The following is an 18,075-nucleotide window of genomic DNA, read 5'->3' as shown; positions in this document are numbered from 1 at the left end:
ATGGAAATGCAAGCATAAGGATAATTTATTGGAAAAAGATGGCTTTCCCTGCAAATAAATTGGAAGATTGATTAAACAATTATTAAATTTTTCAAAATTTAGGAAAAATTATTGTAGTTATTATAATATACGATAAACATTTTTAACAAGAATACATTAAAAAGCCGGTTATAATCGTGTATTGGGCACAGATGCGACTTCAACACTTTATCTAGGCACGTCTGAAAAACATCAAAAAAAGAAGTAAAACGAATGGATGTGTGCAAAAGGGACGGAATGATGGATAACAAGAGCGACAATAGCCCAACAACGCCAAAATGATTAAGGAAAACTTAGACTATGCTATATTAGTCTAGATAACCCAAATAAATTTTCGTCATTTCGTTGTAAGTAATGAAGATGTAATTGAAAGTAACGAATATGAAACTGTAATTTTGAAAAACGGAAATGGACGAATTAATAAAGAAACTGAAAAACATAAAAAAGGCTAAGGGTAGTTGAAAAATGGTCCGAAGATGAGTGGAAAACAAAAGAAGCTCAACCGCCAGCCCTCATTTCTGTTAATGATGTTGATTATGCTACTGTGGAAATCTTTTAAATACTTAAGAAAGTTTTCCCCCTTCATTGTGCTTATTATCAACAGCTTATACTTTAAACAAAACGTAAAAAGAAAAAAATAGAGAGAGTTGATTCCATTTAATTCTAAAAGGAATTGGTGATTTAGGTAATTTTTTATTATTAATTTAAACCGCAAATTTTTAAAACATGAAAATATTTTAAAGCAAGAAAAAGATTTTATTCTTAGCAAAGCCAAAAAACGCATGCATAAGAAATGTGCAGGAAAATAAATTTTATTCTCAGCAAATTCGACTAATGGCAATGAAAACGCAATTAAATACCAACAGACAGGGTTACCAAAGCTTAGTTTATTTACTCGCGATTACGAAACGGAAGAGTACAAAAACGTTAATGAAAAACAATATTTAAATATTTAAATATTTAAACTAATTTGATGTGTGATTTTCTCAATTTTAAGTGCGATAAATACATACGACTTGGAAGAGTCCGAACATTTCACCGAAATATATAATAATAGTTGGTGCAGACCATTATTTTGAAGATAAAAGGTTTAAAAGTGTATCAACTCATTCCCAGCTGCATAATTTATTTGTAAAGTTTTTCATTTAAAAGGGGCGGACTTCATCAAGATGTATACACCAGAAAATTCAGTTCGCGAAGTCTGAACGGACGACGAATTCAACCCTATCTGGCCATAAATACTCAACATTATTAAGGGTATCCTTTTTTAAGGCTATCACGTTATGGAACTAACTACCTCGTTACCCATATCAAAGTGATTGTTAACCCGAGCAGACTTAAAATAGATAGAAAAGTCTTTTTTAATCTATAAATCGCGCCTGGATTTTGGGTATATTTGTTGCATTGTACTATCTAGTTAGGTTACCTATCTTTATCTTTACTGTTGCTCGTGACTGTGCCTAAAAAGACTTTATTGACTTACTGACACATTAATTCTTAATATCGGTGATAATTATTATTGTATAATTGAATTGTTATTAAAAATTATTATTATTAATTAATAAAATAAAAAACTAGACGTTTAATTGTCCCAATTAAGTGTTTAGATTTGTTATGAAATGGAATCTTGGCAACATTTGGAATTGGCTTTTTACATTTTTTTTATGTAACTTCTACATAACTTTTTGTAATTTAACTAATCGTAGAGAAAGTAATTCGCGTGCACCCTGTCTTCTTATAAGACGCACTCATGACTCACTGTAGAACAAATAAAATAACTTTTTTCCAACAGAAAATTGGTCGCAGTTAAAAATTTTTAAATGATTGCGGATTATTATTACGTTTCAGTGATCTTATTCAGACGACGCCTCCATTCGGAGTGCGGAGGAAGAAGACGATGTTTAAATTTAATTGCTTAAAATGATGGCAATAATATTGAGAGATAGCAAAAAAAAAGATTCAATAAAAGTAGTGTGGCAGAACTGAATTCACTGAAAAAACAAATACACAAGAATAATCAAGCAAGGATAATCTCAGCGCTAATAATAAAACCTGCGAAAATTTGTTTTAATTTTCAATTTGTTCCAGCTTTCCAATTGGTGAATTTACGCGCGTTCTTCTGGCGTGACATTAATAGCATTATTTTCGGGCTTCACATGTCAATGAAACATGTATGCTTGCATGTGTGTGATAGCAGATTGTATTGAGTAAACAATATTATACTTTCCATGGGCTTTTTGAGTAGTTCTGCGTTTAATGTTTTTTTTGCCTATTTTAGTGTAATAGTATTTTAGACTTAATATGTTTTCCTGAATTGTCATTATATTCCTTCATATCTATGATTAAGGAAAAAATTGCACTTAATATACATTGTAAGTTTTGAAGTGATGATGATAGATAATCTGTATTTGCAACATATTTTGTTCGAATAAATTTCTTGCAAAAACAATGGTTTTGTGGTCTCATTTCTGAAAAAGATCCCCATTTTCAACTCCCTAAAGTAAGAACGAAATATCTGATCAGTGATGCTGTTCACCAACATTGTATTCTGATTCTGTTTACCGCCTCCAGAAGAAGCGAAATCTCCCTTCTAAAGTATTTCTTATCAGCATTGATTTCTGATTCTGTTTACTGAAGATATTAGTGAGATCAAGTTTGTATAAATTGTATATAAAACTTTTGTATACTCCGCTCTTAAGCGCGTTAATGTAGGCCTAAGTAAAATGAAAAAAAAAATATTGTCTTCTGCGTTCTATTACATATGTTCCCTGTTTAAATTTTATTTAGGCTATTTGCTGGGCTACTATTTTTAGATTTGATAGCGGTCATTAAACTATACAACTGTATACTTTAAGTACTTTTCCATTGTTTTCAATTTTTTAAGCAAATATCGAGAATGCTTTAAAATGTCAAAGTAACTTCATTTCGTGCTTTTTGTTGTTGTAAGATTTTTAATATGATTTTTCAATCTGAAAAACTTTACTTTTCGTGGTGCCATAATTAATTAAAATCCTTATTTTTTATAAAGTGGGCTAACATTCTAAGACGAGTATAATTTAAAATTTTTAAAGGTTTTATTGAGTCTAGAAGACAAGTATTGAAATTGTGGCTAACAAAAGTTCGAATCATAGTTTTAGTTTAAAAAAAAAATGAATTACTTTCATTGCCATTTTATTCTCGTTTAGCCTTAAATCACATGAGTCAGTTTTTATTTTGAAGAAAGCCTTAAAGCCTAAATGAATATATCCAATGTAATTGAAATACCGTTGACCTCAATTTTTTGCCATTCAAGTGCTAACATGATTTCAAAAATAACTGCGATCAATATATGTTTTTTACGCATATTATACATAATATTCGGCCAATGATGTTAGCCAAGTTTTAATTTAGTGATTATTTCGTGATTGGAAGGAATATTGTCTGTGACGGGTATATGATTCAATATTTATCTCATTTTATCAATATTTTGCGATAAGTAATCGAATCTTGTCATCGACGATAAATACATATCATCAGCAATTCCATCGCAATTATCAAAATATAACAAAATAATCCAAAGGCATCAACAACGGTGATATAAAAATCATATTTAACATAAACTTATAATGTTAAGAAAAATAACTTTATTCTCATAATGGAGCGTGATGTACGGAGAAATCGCGGTTTTACCGAACCAACGCCTTGCAGTAAAAATCAATTAAAGAAGCAGAGGAAATTAGCTAAATATATGGAAACTCGAAAAGAAAGGCGTTTACGAGAGAAAGATCGACAAAAACAACGGCGTAAAGAATTATTAGCATTAGGTTTGCCTCTACATGTCGGACCTTCACGTAAAGAGCTGAAAAGACGTGAAATAACATCTGAATCCTCCTCCGAAAATGTTCGCATAGCCATCGATTTGGATTATGATGATGTAATGTTGGAGCATGATATAAAAAAATGTGTAAAGCAATGTTTACGAATTTATACGATTAATCGAAGATCAGAGAAACCGGCGCAATTGCATTTTACGGGTATAAAAACTGATGGAAACATACATTCGGCCTTTAAGAAAAATCACGGCTGGGTAAACTGGCATTTGAAATATCATTTCGATGAAAGCCACTTAGAAGCATTTCCTAAGGAGCAATTAGTTTATTTAACCAGTGAATCTGATACGATTTTGCAAAGATTGGATGTAAAAGATGTTTATGTTATTGGTGGCTTAGTCGACCATAATCATCACAAAAATTTTTGTCATGCTCGTGCTACTAAGGCGGGCTTACGTACTGCTCGTTTGCCTTTAGGCGAATATGTTGATATGAAAACTAGAGCAGTACTAAGTACATTCCATGGTGAGTTTGACAATTTCAACAAATGAGGAATATTTTGAAATTTCCCTCTCTTCAAAGTTTTTGAGATTTTAATTCGGGTGGCTGAAGGCAATTCTTGGACAGATGCAATTTTACAAACCGTACCACCTAGAAAAGGAGCAAAGGCCAAAGTGCTACAAAATGGTAGAAAGGATGAACATAAAGAGGAGCCAATTGTTAATAATGGGGAATGCTCTGCAAATCGAGAGAGCAGTGATAGCAATCAATAGCCCAATTTCTTGAAAATAAAATAAGGTTTTAATAGCTTTATGTTGTTTTGAATTTATGACAGTCAACAAACCTCCGTTTTTACAAAATTTTTCGATTTTGTCAGTTTTATGCATTAATAAAAAATACCCATATTTTTTATGGTAAAGATTTTAGTAATTAAGAAGTATGAGTGAATTTTCAATTGTAGTAAAAAAAGTTTGCATTATTACTAAGGCCAATAACAAAAATTAGACGTGTATTCAAAATTTACGAAAGAAAAGTTTTGAGGAAATTAATGAAAGTGGTTTTCTTGCATAGCTCATTGGCTTTTCTTCAAAGGTTTTCACAAAATCAGCTCTTGTGCGGCAAATAAGCTGAAGTAAACGTTTATGTTACAGATGTTTTTATTAAAAAATTCCATACAGCAGGATGACATACGCGACATAGAAACATAAACAAAACAAAAATATTGCGGGGAGGATTTTTTTGATATTTTGCTTATTTTCATGGAAAGATTTGCAACTTTTATTTATTTTCATAGAAAAATTGATGTTTCTGTTCATTTTCGTCGAAAAGTTTGTGCATTTTCATTCATTTCACATTAACATTGTGAATTTCAGTCTCTCTATTCTGAGCATGTGGTACTTTTTATAAACCGTGCGAAGGGAAAAATAAGGTGAATTCAAATTCATTTTAAAAGTGCACATAGAAGTTACTGGAAAATTTAAATTGGGTGATAAATTGAGAACAATTAAACATATTTCAAATAAAAAGATCTTTAAATTGAAGAAATTCAATGAATTAAAAGTGTGCATAAAATTAATTTAGTGCACAAAGAAGTTGTGGGAAGTGGACAATTGCGAATAAAAAAATTTAAAAAAAAGGTGTAGGAGGGGTCGACTAAAGGACAATACAAGGAACTAGCTGTTAGACTTAACACGAAACTAAAACGTGCAGGGTCCGTTGACAAGTTAAGAACAACTTTAGAATGCATTAGGCATCGCCTGGAACGCGGGGACTTGTCGTACAGTCCGCATACATATGGTGTGCGAATGAATTGGGATTTAAGTGGGTCGCGGAGACAATTAAAAAACAACTCGACCGTGACAAGAAAATAGTTTGAGGGTTTAAGTAGGGAGTGTCGTTAAATAGGGCTATACCATCCATAGATGATGTGTTAGCAGATCTGATAACAATTACAAACGACGCTGACACTAGCACTGGCGGGACTGGTACGCCGAATGGCACTTTCATGTCGAGCATTGAAAATGTGATAGAGGAGTGTATTATCATGGCTGATGACGATTATGACGGACCATGGACATCAGCGCAGGTGGCACATCTGAAGAGAAGATTACTCAAAAATTTCGTTAACAGTACACACCAGGAGGCCACCAGACGGCAGCACACATCGCGTAAGGTTACTATATGCTTACCCACATGTATTAGAAGCGTTCGTCAATAAAAACGTGAGCAAAAAGGACGATGTCAAACAAATTGTAAAGGTCTCCACTCTGGGATTAGAGCGGATAAATGCCGTCATATAGCATGTCATGGGGGGATTGCCGTGCAGATGCTGAACAATATACAGGGCGCAACACTTCAAGCGGCAACACAGCAACAAGTATAAGCCGTCGATTGCCGCTCCCAATTAAATGCCGCCCATTACCGCCTCATTGCTTCCTCGTTCCAATGTATTATTAACTTATAAGAGTGTTTTCTATAATTTTATAGCACATTTGAGGCAAGTAATTTGTTAACTCTAAAAGAAAAATTTCCACATATCCCTCTCATGTTTCTTTTAATGGCTCTGGTTCCTCGGATGATTTTGAAATCTCAAATCTATTTGCTGAGTATTTCCGACGAAACTTTTCGATTGCTAATTTCGATTTATCAGCAAACTACCCATATCCTATAACTAACTCGGTTTCAATACCTAACTTGGTTATTTCGAAAGATGATGTTTTCAAAGGGTTGAGTTCTCTAAAATACAGTTGTTCGCCTGGACCTGATGCAATTCCATCATGTGCACTTAAATCTTGCGCTGTCGAGTTGTGTGGTGTGATCTCAAAGATTTTTAACATGTCCTTGTATTCAGGTATTTTCCCTTCATGTTGGAAGAGTAGTTTCCTTATTCCTATCCACAAGAGTGGAAGTAGACAATTTGTTGAGAACTACAGAGGCATAGCCAAGTTGAGTGTCTTGCCCAAGTGGTTCGAGCGTATTGTGACTTAGCATTTGGCCTTCGCCATTAATTCGTATATTTCTCCGCACCAGCACGGCTTTCGGAAAGGGCGATCTACAGTCACCAACTTTTTAGAGTTTACCTGTCATGTTTTCAAGGCTTTTTCTAGTGGCTCTCACACAGATGTTATTTACACTGATTTAAGCAAAGCTTTTGATATGGTTAACCATAGACTATTTATCTTTAAACTCCAAGCCTCTGGTTTCCCACCCTACTTATCTTCAGAGTTTTGTTTAACTCCATTAGCTCGGATGAATTCCCCGTTACGTCTGGCGTCCCTCAAGGAAGTCACTTAGGTCCCATTTTATTTAGTTTATACATTAACGATCTCCCATCGGTGGTTAATTCCAGCCAGATCGTAATGTATGCTGATGATGTGAAACTGTTTTCTTCCTTCTCTGTTGAATCGCAATCACATCAGCTTCAAGGTGATTTGGATAATTTTGTTGCATGGTGCTCTTTGAATCTCCTGAAATTAAATCTGAGTAAATGTAAGAAGCCTTCATTCTCAAGAAGAAAGTCATTCATTACTCAGTATTTCATAGATTCGCATAAGTTGGAGGACGTCGATTCGATTACAGATTTAGGCGTTCTATTTGACCATAGGTTACGTTTTAACTTGCATATTGAGCTCTCGATTAGCAAAGCTAGGTCCGCGCTTGGTTTTATAAAAAGTTGGTCCAAAGAGCTTGATGATCCCTACATTACGAAAAGGCTGTACATGTGTTTGGTTAGACCCATACTCGAGTATGCCTCAGTTGTGTGGTCTCCTTCATATAGGTGCTACGTAGATTCAATTGAATCTGCTCAAAAGCAATTCTTGCTGTTTGCCCTTAGAAATTTGGGTTGGGATCCGATTGCCTCTCTTCCTCCGTATGAAAATAGGTTGCTTCTGCTGTCCCTACCGTCTCTTGAGAAATGTAGATTTGTTTGAAAGTCCATTAAAGCAACATTGCTTAATACGCGCGACTTACCTATGTCGTATTTAAACTAACTTTTATCCTTAAAAAGTCGTTACGTTTCGAAAGTGAATTATTGTCAATTTATTATCGGTTGCCAGGCTTATGCATGTTTGCGATGGCTTAGGGGTTCATTTGCAATTTGGTCCTGTACCGGTTGTAAGTGTGCTCCTATGCTGATAGTGTACATGCTTTTTTTTCTTTTTTTTCTTCTTATTTGTTTTATTATGCTTATACTCAATTTTATTAATTTTAATAAAATTAATTAATACTAGTTCTGCATTAAGAGCCTATTGAACTCGACTGTTATTTGTTTAGTTGAGTTTCTAGTATAAGTGGAATAAAATAAATAAATAAATAAATAAATAATAGCAAAATGTGTTACTTCTTAAGAAAATATTATTGTTTTCAAATTTTTTATCTAATAGATTTTTAAATATGTAGCTATCAACAACGAATGTATGATTTTTGTGGCAGTAAAACTTCCCATCAATAGTATTCGAGCATATTTATGCAATAAAACATGTTCTCCATTCGTTTTCTACACGGATTCACATTTACGGCAACATACGGTCTTACAAATGAGAGCAATAACACGTCCAGAGTAAATGTAAATAAGCATTAAAATTTGTAACAACAATCACATATGGTAGCAGATTTACTCAAATCCCGCATAATATTAATATTAAATATATAATAATATTCACTCTTGTTTATTTTGCAAGGTTTTTGTCCGCTCCTTTGCCTAGTATATTAATGTTCGCCATGTTTACGATAAATCTATTTCCCATTTATTCTAACTCTCATATATTATTGTGATATTTATTAAACAACGTTTACAACTATTTATTAAAAAAATTCTTTACTTTTTAAGAGTACTTTTGTTATTGAATAATATATGAGCCGATAGCCTGTGTTGCTAGTGCTCAATGTCTTTTTTAAGTCTAAGAATTCATTTCATTAGTCTAAAATTAAAATAATAATAATAATGAATAATATATCTTTTAATGTTTCTTTTCACCACCCTGTTTCTAGATAAACTTTAAAAGATCATAATAGAGCGTGAAAGACACCCTGTTATTCTTTTTCTTTAACAATCTTTCCTTGGAACTGAGTTATTGAGTAAATTTTCTTTATTTAGGCAGCAATTGCAAGCACGATTGCTTTTTTTCTATTTTCTAGTAATTTTTTTGAAATACTTTGTGCATAATTGCCTTTACCTTTAACTTCCAAATAAAACTTTAATTAGGTAAAAATAGTTATAATTCTAATAAACTGTTGATTGTGAATATGAATTTACGAAATGCTTATAACGCGGTGAAATGCATTTTTTTGGTGAACATAAAAAAAAGAAGGAATGGATATGTACATACGTATCCACATATAATCGCATAATATATAAATGCATATCGACGCCCGTATTTATTGAAAATAAGTGAAATTTACAAAGTTATTTAATTGAGTTAACAAATGACAACGAATTGAAAAAAGAAGAAATGAATAAAATTAGATAATGGTTTTTTTTTTGTGTGAAAAAATCGTTATTGATTTAGTAAAAATGTTATTGTTGTCGGTGTTGGTTAGGTTTTTGTAGTTTTTCTTGGAAAATCCGGTGCGAAAGAAATTCTGCAAAGTAGCAAAAGACAACAACGTCCACACGAAGAAATCATTAAAGCGTAAAGTCTTGAATAACAATAGAGTGTGTGTGTCGGGCAGCATCGACCAGAAAGGAAAAGACCAGAAGACGACAAGACGAACAGAAATCCAACTCGCAACAGAGAAGTTGCTATTACATATTAGTGATGTTGTGTTATTGTGTCAGACTGGCCAATACAATAAAATGCAATAGTCATTATAATCTTAGCTTTAGACGACGACCACACATTTCTTTACATGCCTACATGTGCAGACGCACATACACCATACACACACTTGAGGAATACATTCAAACACCGCTACTCTTTTTCTTCTTTTCTTTCGTTTTTTTTTTGTTTTTTTATTTGTTATATGTTTCAGACCTCAGCGAGCAGCAATTCATAATTATTGTTGCCGCTGTTACTGGTACGTATCGTTATGTCGAACTTTTGCATTGTTGCTGCTATTTTTTACTGTATAACAGCAAAAACAAGAAACCTTGATTTCTTTTTTTTCCCCCATTTTATTCACCGATCTTTATATTTTATACTTTTTCCATACTTACAGTTAATTCGTGCTAACCATATAATACTGACAACAACCAAAACAGCGGAAAAGTTGTTCTCCGTGTAATAAACAACAGCAACAACAACACTCAAGAGACAACAACAAAAAAAAAATAAAAGAAGAAAAGCAAAGCACTGCTCACAGTAGTTAGGTTTTGACGGGTGGCTGCTGTTTGCTTATTAGTGCGAGTTTGTCATTTGTTTAATCGTCAGACATTCGTATACCCAGCGGTGTTACGGGATTTGTTCAGCGGATTCGAATATTATTGAAAGTCCATAAGAGCGATTGTGTTTTGCATACGCACCCACATACTACTACTATTTAAGTCTTCGAGAACGTGTATGTTTTGCGTGTGAGTGAAGTAAGCCAGATCTGATATTCAACGCTTACAACTGGCAACAAACAATTTCTGTGTATGCGCACGAGTGTGTATATAGTGAGCTGTTTATGTCATTGCATCTGCATAAATGGTAATTTTTTTTTGTTTATTTGAAAAAAAAAAACAAAGCAAAAACATTCTTTTTTAATTATTTATCTTTATTTTTGTTTGTACATGTGTTGTTTTTGCTGTAATTTATTATAATCACTTGTGCTGCGTTACACATGTTACTCTCTACTGGTTTGATTGTGTGTTTTTATATATTGCCGTAGTTGTTGTTATTATTGTTATTCTTAATTCCATATCATATGCATTTATTTGTATATAATAAGAGTTGTTGTTGTATTTTCGTACAACGTTCTATATTTGTATCTGTCCCTGCATGCAAGCATTCTGTGTGTTTACGTTTCAGTGACAATTACAAAACGTCAACGCCACTTTTGTTGTTATTGTTGTGGCTACAGCTTCCCATGTTTTCTGTGAATCGTTCTCTTTGTACGTTTATCTTCTTTCCCTTTTCTTCATACACACACACACACACAACACCTAAACATGAGAGTTGCACATACGTGGTCTCTAGACCCAACGCCAACTTCAATCATTCATCGTCGTAATCGTTGTTGATTATCATTATGATCATTATTATCATCATGATTGCAAATCTAATGCATGGAAATTCTAAATTTGTTATATTTCTAATTTTTATTTGCATTTTTTTGATGTTATCTTTTATTTTTGTATATACGAATCGCTCTTTCCCTTAATTAGTTGTTATGCTAGTCATTTGAATTTTCTTGTGTTGTTTTTCCTATGTGTTTGTGAGTATTTATTTTTATAATCATAACTTAAACTAAATTGCTCGGGAAAATATTCTATTTTTACTGCACGCAATATTACTAAAACGACACGAAAAGGGTGTTAAGGGGGGTATTAATTATGTTCATATTCATATACTTTGTGTCATATTACTTGTAATCAAGTGAAATCATTCCATTCTACTTTCTATAAAAAGCCTGCATTTGTGACAATCGGTTGCACGCTATCTACTTACATAAGTCTCCATAAAAATTGCGTCTCAAGGACAGCTAAATATTGTTACAAGAGACTTCTCTTGGTAAGCCCTTAAGTAGTTGAAGTTCAAAGTTCATTTAAAATGACTTGAACAAGACACGCGAAGTTTGTGTTAAGATCTTTTTCCTTTTTTTTTTTATTAAGAAATTCAGATTGCTAAAGAAGTTTAGAACCGTATTTTCAATAACTATTTAATGATTATAAAAAAAAAAACAGGTAAAAAGGTCATAATCGCCCGCGACCCAATCCTTTGAAACGTTTGGTAGAGAGAGGGCATTTGAGGCTTCTTTCTGGATACTGCAAATTTTCGATAAAGTAATGAAATTTTTATGTCTAACAATATTAAATAGACAAGCACGATTGTTTACATTTTCTGCGTGGATGCTTTTGGGCCAGCCATAGAATATAAATTCAAACTTTTATCGTCATATCAACTGCGGTTTACGATTTGGATCAATTTCAATGTCAACCTCTGGGCAGGAACTTCCAGTCCAGTGTTTGTACCAATGATGTTCAAGCCGATTGTTGCATTTTTGCGGCCCAAAGGATGTTTACCGCAGACAGACATGATTAAATCGGTTTAGAATTTGACGCTGGTCAAAAATATATATATAGTTTATGCGGTCTTTAAGGTTTTGACAAGATGAATATACCCCGCATCCTTCGGTGATATCTATTAAAATGGAACATTTATTTTTCCTCTGGCAAGAATTCCATCTTAAACAATCTTATAAAAGACGCTTAGCTCATTATCATTTTTGGATGTGGCGTATTATTATTTCGGATGTGAATTTCAAAAGATTAAGGTTAAGTTTGTTGTAAATGCCATGATAATTAGTAGGCGCTCTCTTTCGCTTACGGTTGGAACAAGTTCCAAGTAAGAATGAATGTAAAGGTTGTAGAGTATTCCATAAGGCGTGTCTTTCGAAGAACTTACTTTTCATTTGCTGTATCGTTTAGCATTAAGCACTGAATGATGATATTGTTTCTTTGGAGCAACGCACAGCAACATACTACACCCAGTTGGTCGTCTTCAATTAGTGTCGACGGTACGATATATGCTTTATTGTCGAGATTAGTCTTGTTTGTTTTTTTTTTCATGTATGCTTTGGATTTCGTAACGCATCCATTCATTCTTCATTACTTGTCTCGATTTGGAGGAATTATCCTTCTAACTAAGCACAAGAGTAGAGCTTCTGTTGTTTGGAGCTAACTTTTATACATTTCAAGAAAAAAAAGCCCACACCGAGAATTACGTCCTAACGATGACGTTCCAGCAGGAAGGTTGTTAGGTTATATATTAGTAAAGTATGGTAATATATTAGAAGTAAACATTGTATATCCTTTAACACTTTAAGGACGGCGCAGTTTTTCCTATTTCGCATAAGTATTCGCTTGTGAGCCACCGATTCAGATTCATTTATACTCCTATTAGGGGTGTAACAGAAGAAGAAAATAGAAAGAATATCGTATCTTAGCATGACCTTCGTATTTACTCCAAAATCGATTCAATTTGTGTAAGAAATGCTATTATTGAAGAAAATGACTCTTACTTTATTGCCAGCTGTTTTAGCGAGAATATCTTTTCCCTTTGCTGCACCTTGTGATATTAAAATACATCACTGAATGACACTTCGAGTCTTTTACGCAGCAACCTGTATAGGGTGAGAGGGCTAGAGCGTAGGAGTGCACGCAATTAGAAGGATACGCGTGTTTTAAAATGCTTGGGCGTGGTGGCTACCTTTTATAGAAATGATTATTCATTTTTTTCATGCACATGCGTCTGTTTCCGCAGTCGCAACTCATACGAATTTGTGATTCATATACTATAAGCAATTATTAATTGGTTTTTTTCTCCTTTATGTAACAGAAATAAATGCCTTGACTGGCAGTACGCGAAAGCAATCATTGATCTTAGTCGATTCACAATAAAATGGAAACAACAGACATACTTTTTAGGTTTGAGCGGAAATACTTTTCTTGAGTAATAATAAAAGTCTATTTCACTTTGTTTTATTGCAAAAATTAATTGCTCTCTCGTTCCAGTTATTTAATTAATGAGCTTTTAATTTATTTATCTCACCTATGCTTGTGATCTTGTGAGAAATATTAATTCCGCAGATAATGTGCTTGCAATTACCACTGAGTTCAAGTTACTTAATATGCGTCTGTTGATTGGCCATATATATGTTCCTTGTATATTCTGTTACTCTTCTTAAAGATTCTCAGATTCTCCTCCAAAGAAAGCGAAAAAGTCTGAATAGTGTTATCAAATAACAATATTGTATAATAAAAAGAAATAAAAAGACTAAAGTGGGTCGCAGCGCCCCCCATCTATTCATTTAACGCCCTTACAAAAAGTGATCCGATCCCAAGTATTTTCAGCAGGGTTCGTCCTTGGGCAAAACCACGGCCATCTCAAAAACTGCGGCCTGTAGATTCAACACAACACAACAAAACAATATAGACAGATGGACGGACAAGCTTTGATCAGTGTAATAAAATGTAATTATATTTTAAATTTTTGTAAACGTTGCACACACCCACAAAAGTGATGTACGCTATAAGAAGCAAGAGTCTTGCCTCAATTTTTTAATGTTTATTTAAGGTTCTTAATGACTGCATTTAACCGACTATAATAGTTCACACAATTGGTTAAATTACTTCCAAAAAAAAAAAAAAATTTTTTTTATTGGATAAGATTTTACTTTAAATGTGTATATATGTGTAAAGAAAACTTTTCTTGCAATATATATATATATATATATATATATGTACAGTCTTTATAAATGCGTCTAGGAATATTTGTGTACATTAAGCATATTCCTTTTAGAGATATTTCTCTCAACTACTCTTTCATTTCAACGTGCTTATATCTATATAAATTATCATCACTTATCTTAAGTGATTGCGTAAAAAGAGTAATTAAAAAGAATATAGAAAGACTAAAGAAACATTATCCATGTTTCGAGGTGTGTTGTGGACATGTTCTCTTTACATATTTTTATTATTTTTTTCTAGCAGTGTGCAATCTCGGGACTATGCAAATGCCTTTCCTCGATCACATATTATTCTGTATGCTGGATTTTTCGAAAATTCGTAACGTAACTTTAAATTTTTAGCATATTCTCTATTCTTCTCGATTTTTTAACTCCTCTCATACAAAAGTCCATTAAGCCATAGAATATTAATTATTTGAAAAGTTTTTGCCGATTGTACAAATTTTTATAGGGGCCATCCATAGCATAACTTAACAACCAGCGTAGGTTCATATTCAATAATATATATATATATCATCGGATATATTAAACTCATAATGCTAACATGACCAACAAGGCGGATATTGGTAGGGGATTTTTACCGATAGACATTCACAGGCGACTTGGCTTTTTGGAAAACTATGATTACATTATATATCGATCGTTATCGTGATTGTGAGTTTACGAGAAATTTTGATGGTTCACCTGGCCTGCATCAAGATGATTAGCAGTTTGAAACGTCATTCCACTTTTGTCATTGGATTAAATGTGCTTAAGTCAAAAATCCCCTTTCAAAGTGTTTTCCGGCTTAATAAACTATTGTGTTCACACTTCGGCGCGAATTTATTTATATACAGCGACGTAAAAACTAAAGAGAATACTTCGCAATGGAATCAACATCGTATAGTCGAATGCTCCCCTAAATTGTCTGCAATAGTTAATTTATTTGAAAGACTGAAATGAAATAACATCGAAATTTAAAAATAGTTTATGAATAATTAATAATTTATTTTTCAAAAACCATAAGCGGCATCAGTTTGTAATTTGACATAAATAGTTATTAACGAGTGCTCTTTGTTTTATAATTTGCTGATGGGTATCCACTGTTTGTCCATATAAGGCTTTTTTATTAGTTTTTTTTCTTTTATTATTTTTTCTTTCTCTTATTGTCACTGACAGGAGAAATTAAGCATAATTGAGTTGAATAATTTATAAGTAATTTTTAATTATGTAGATAACACACAATATCTACACTTGGCATGTTGTTTTATGTGTGACCTTTACTTTTAATGTGTAAATCTATTCAAAAAGCTTTTTTTTTTTTTCTTGATTTTATTTTTCCATTAATTTCTAATACATTAATTTTTTTATGCTCAGATTTCTTTTACGTCTTATTTCTCTTTCTTTGTATGAAAATATGTTGTTTTCACATTTCTTTCTTTCTTTCTTTCTTTCTTTCTTGGCAAACAACCCGCCAGTTCATTGACATTATTATGTGTATTGATTTGTTATTTTCTTTTTCATAATTAAAAAACTAAATTTTAATTTTTTTTTTGCTTTTTCAGTTAGAGAAAAAAAAATTATAAAAACTTATAAAAACTAAATGATAAAACCATAACGGCAGCGCAGAATCTTTAACTACAACAAATATTATCGTAGCTTTTAAAATATTTATGTTTATGCATGTGTGTGCGAAACGTTCAACTTTTCAATGGTTTTCTTTCTGAATATAGAAGAAAAACAACAAAAATCTAATAAGTGAAAGTGAGACATATAGGCCTTAGGGCGAATTTTCGTTAACCCACCACCTAAATTTACGCTTAAGTCAATTTCTTGTAAAATTTATTTAAAAATTATTCAAAATTTGATGCATATGCAACATGTTGTCTTGGACGGATATGATGAATGAATCAAGATTTAGTTTTCAAAACAATTTCACTTACTAAAGAACGCCTAATAGCACATTTAATAAATATTTGTTTTCTATGTTCACCTTTGACGTACGCTTGTATTTGTTCTTTGATTGCGTGGGATTTGGGTTTGTTTTATAGACTATTTAGACTTATTGCAACTCTGTAAGACAGCCAATTGTAACTAGCCAGTCATTACCTTCAAAAATTTTTATATATATAATGGAGGATCGGGGGGAGGGGGATTGGCGAGGTTAGCGAGCGGGGAATGACGGCGGGGCGGCCTCACTTTTAAAACAGTCGCCTACTAGATAAAGGCATTCACAACAATTACGCAACTTTTATCCCTTTACTAAGATCCCGGCACATTGAATTTTTTCCTTTATGAAAGGAGTGCTTTGGGTTCAAGCAATTCGTGATAATTGTAACTTAGCATCGGTCGCTACCATAGGGCCCGCAGAACCTTTGAAAAGATTTAATTAAATCCTGTCGGTCTAAAAAAATGGACGCATTTCCACAAATATGGTGGCTTAACTTCAAATGTAATATAGTCTGCGACGGTTAGATGAATAAGTCAGAGAACTGCTTTCACTTATACAATCGTTTCAATTTCGAAGCCGTACGCATAACTGCATCACATATTGCTTTTTACTCCTGCTGTCATACGTCTGCGTAGATTTCAGTTCATTCTAGGTAGCGGTCTCAGTTGTAGATTGCTTGCGACCATTCCATACACTGGGTCATTTGCTAAGTGAATGGTTATGTCAATAAATAAACTGACCAATCCACACAGCGGTCTGAAACAGATATTGTAATCGTAAATTGATCTAAGTTGCCGACAAAAATTAATAATTTCTATGTACCAGGGATATTATTTCATACATACGCAATTATTTCTCTGTACCAAGGATATTATCTCTCACTACCAGGGATTTTATTTCTCACACCATTAATGGTGTCGAACATATTCTTTATTGACGTTCCTTTTTCTATATTATCTCTTTACTATGGTCCGTCAAGACTGATTTTAATGCACCCTTTTACTCGGAATTGTGGACTATTCATGGCCTTTGTCGTTTAGTTCCAGGTGTGGGAGTCCATCCATAGCGCTTAGACGAAACGGATTAATTAATTAGTTAATTATGTCATCTCTTTGAAAAATGTGCGATCAAATGGTGTCGCAAAAATGTATCGATGTCGAGTATACTCGTCCTGCACAGAATATCCGTAATATAAACGTAGGTTACAATGCGCACGTGGCACACATTCTGAAACACGTTACTATTGTATATTTCATATATATTCATAGTGACCAAATTCGATGAGGAGATCCGACAAGAACCGATGGACGGATTAACTGGTTAAAACGAAAAATTTCCCAGCAAATGTGCAAAACCTTAAAGTAAAATATGGGCACAAGTGATCCAGATTTAACGATAACGTTTTTACGGTTCTTGAATTAAATATATCTTTGACAAATAACAAGCCTCCCATTTTTACTTTGGTCCGCCTATTGTCATCGAGTAGCGACGGCGGTGTGAGAGTCTGCCTACAGCATTTAAATGAACTGGACAAAATTACTTTGTATTAAGCTCTTCTAAAAGCTTTTTATGTGATTCTTCAAACTTCATTTCAAAAAAACGTTGCACGAGAGGTTTAGGCAAATAAGAGAAGCCATGAACGTGTTTTTAATTTACCCTTTGTGAATTAATTAAATGCTTTTTCTCTTTATAGACTTTTTAATTTGTTTCTAAAGTCCTCGATTTGCATTAAGTTTAGTGCGTTTTGTGCAGAGCGATCGTAGGTTTACATTATTTATAACCCTTTGCCAGTCAGGTCTGGCAACTGTAACGAACGGCCTACATTTAATTAAATTAACTAAGATTTACGGCTAGAAAATTTCTAAACTTAATCGCGTTCGGTTGTGTGTGCCTGCATGGATTTAAATT

General features: G+C 33.1%; 3 protein-coding genes across 6 annotated transcripts in view; all 3 read left to right on the top strand.

Annotated features, from left to right (window-relative positions):
• LOC119636074 (60S ribosomal protein L23) overlaps positions 1-18,075 on the top strand; it is a 48,149-nt gene that overhangs the window by 14,372 nt on the left and 15,702 nt on the right. The gene's annotated exons all lie outside the window — the stretch shown is intronic.
• LOC119636072 (tRNA methyltransferase 10 homolog A) lies at positions 3,588-4,714 on the top strand. Its single transcript, XM_038031166.1, has 2 exons — positions 3,588-4,373; positions 4,431-4,714. Exons 1-2 carry the CDS (start codon positions 3,674-3,676, stop codon positions 4,619-4,621), a joined length of 891 nt encoding a protein of 296 aa, XP_037887094.1. The 5' UTR covers positions 3,588-3,673; the 3' UTR covers positions 4,622-4,714.
• The window catches only part of LOC119636069, a 16,165-nt gene continuing 7,041 nt past the window's right edge, over positions 8,952-18,075 (top strand). Inside the window, exons 1-3 of one of the 4 annotated variants that reach the window (XM_038031161.1) lie at positions 8,955-9,054; positions 9,822-9,866; positions 10,008-10,477. Coding sequence is in view for 1 of the 4 variants with exons in the window: in XM_038031162.1 (XP_037887090.1) it covers positions 10,423-10,477 (55 nt within the window). In the remaining 3 variants the exon portion in view is untranslated. Of the gene's footprint in view, positions 9,055-9,670; positions 9,867-10,007; positions 10,478-18,075 lie in introns of those variants that run through there. The other 3 variants (XM_038031159.1, XM_038031162.1, XM_038031160.1) reach the window with 3 other exon arrangements.

This window comes from Glossina fuscipes, unplaced genomic scaffold, assembly GCF_014805625.2.
Source record: "Glossina fuscipes isolate IAEA_lab_2018 unplaced genomic scaffold, Yale_Gfus_2 27, whole genome shotgun sequence".
Classification (NCBI taxonomy): domain Eukaryota; kingdom Metazoa; phylum Arthropoda; class Insecta; order Diptera; family Glossinidae; genus Glossina; species Glossina fuscipes.
This window is presented reverse-complemented; position numbering and strand designations above follow the sequence as displayed.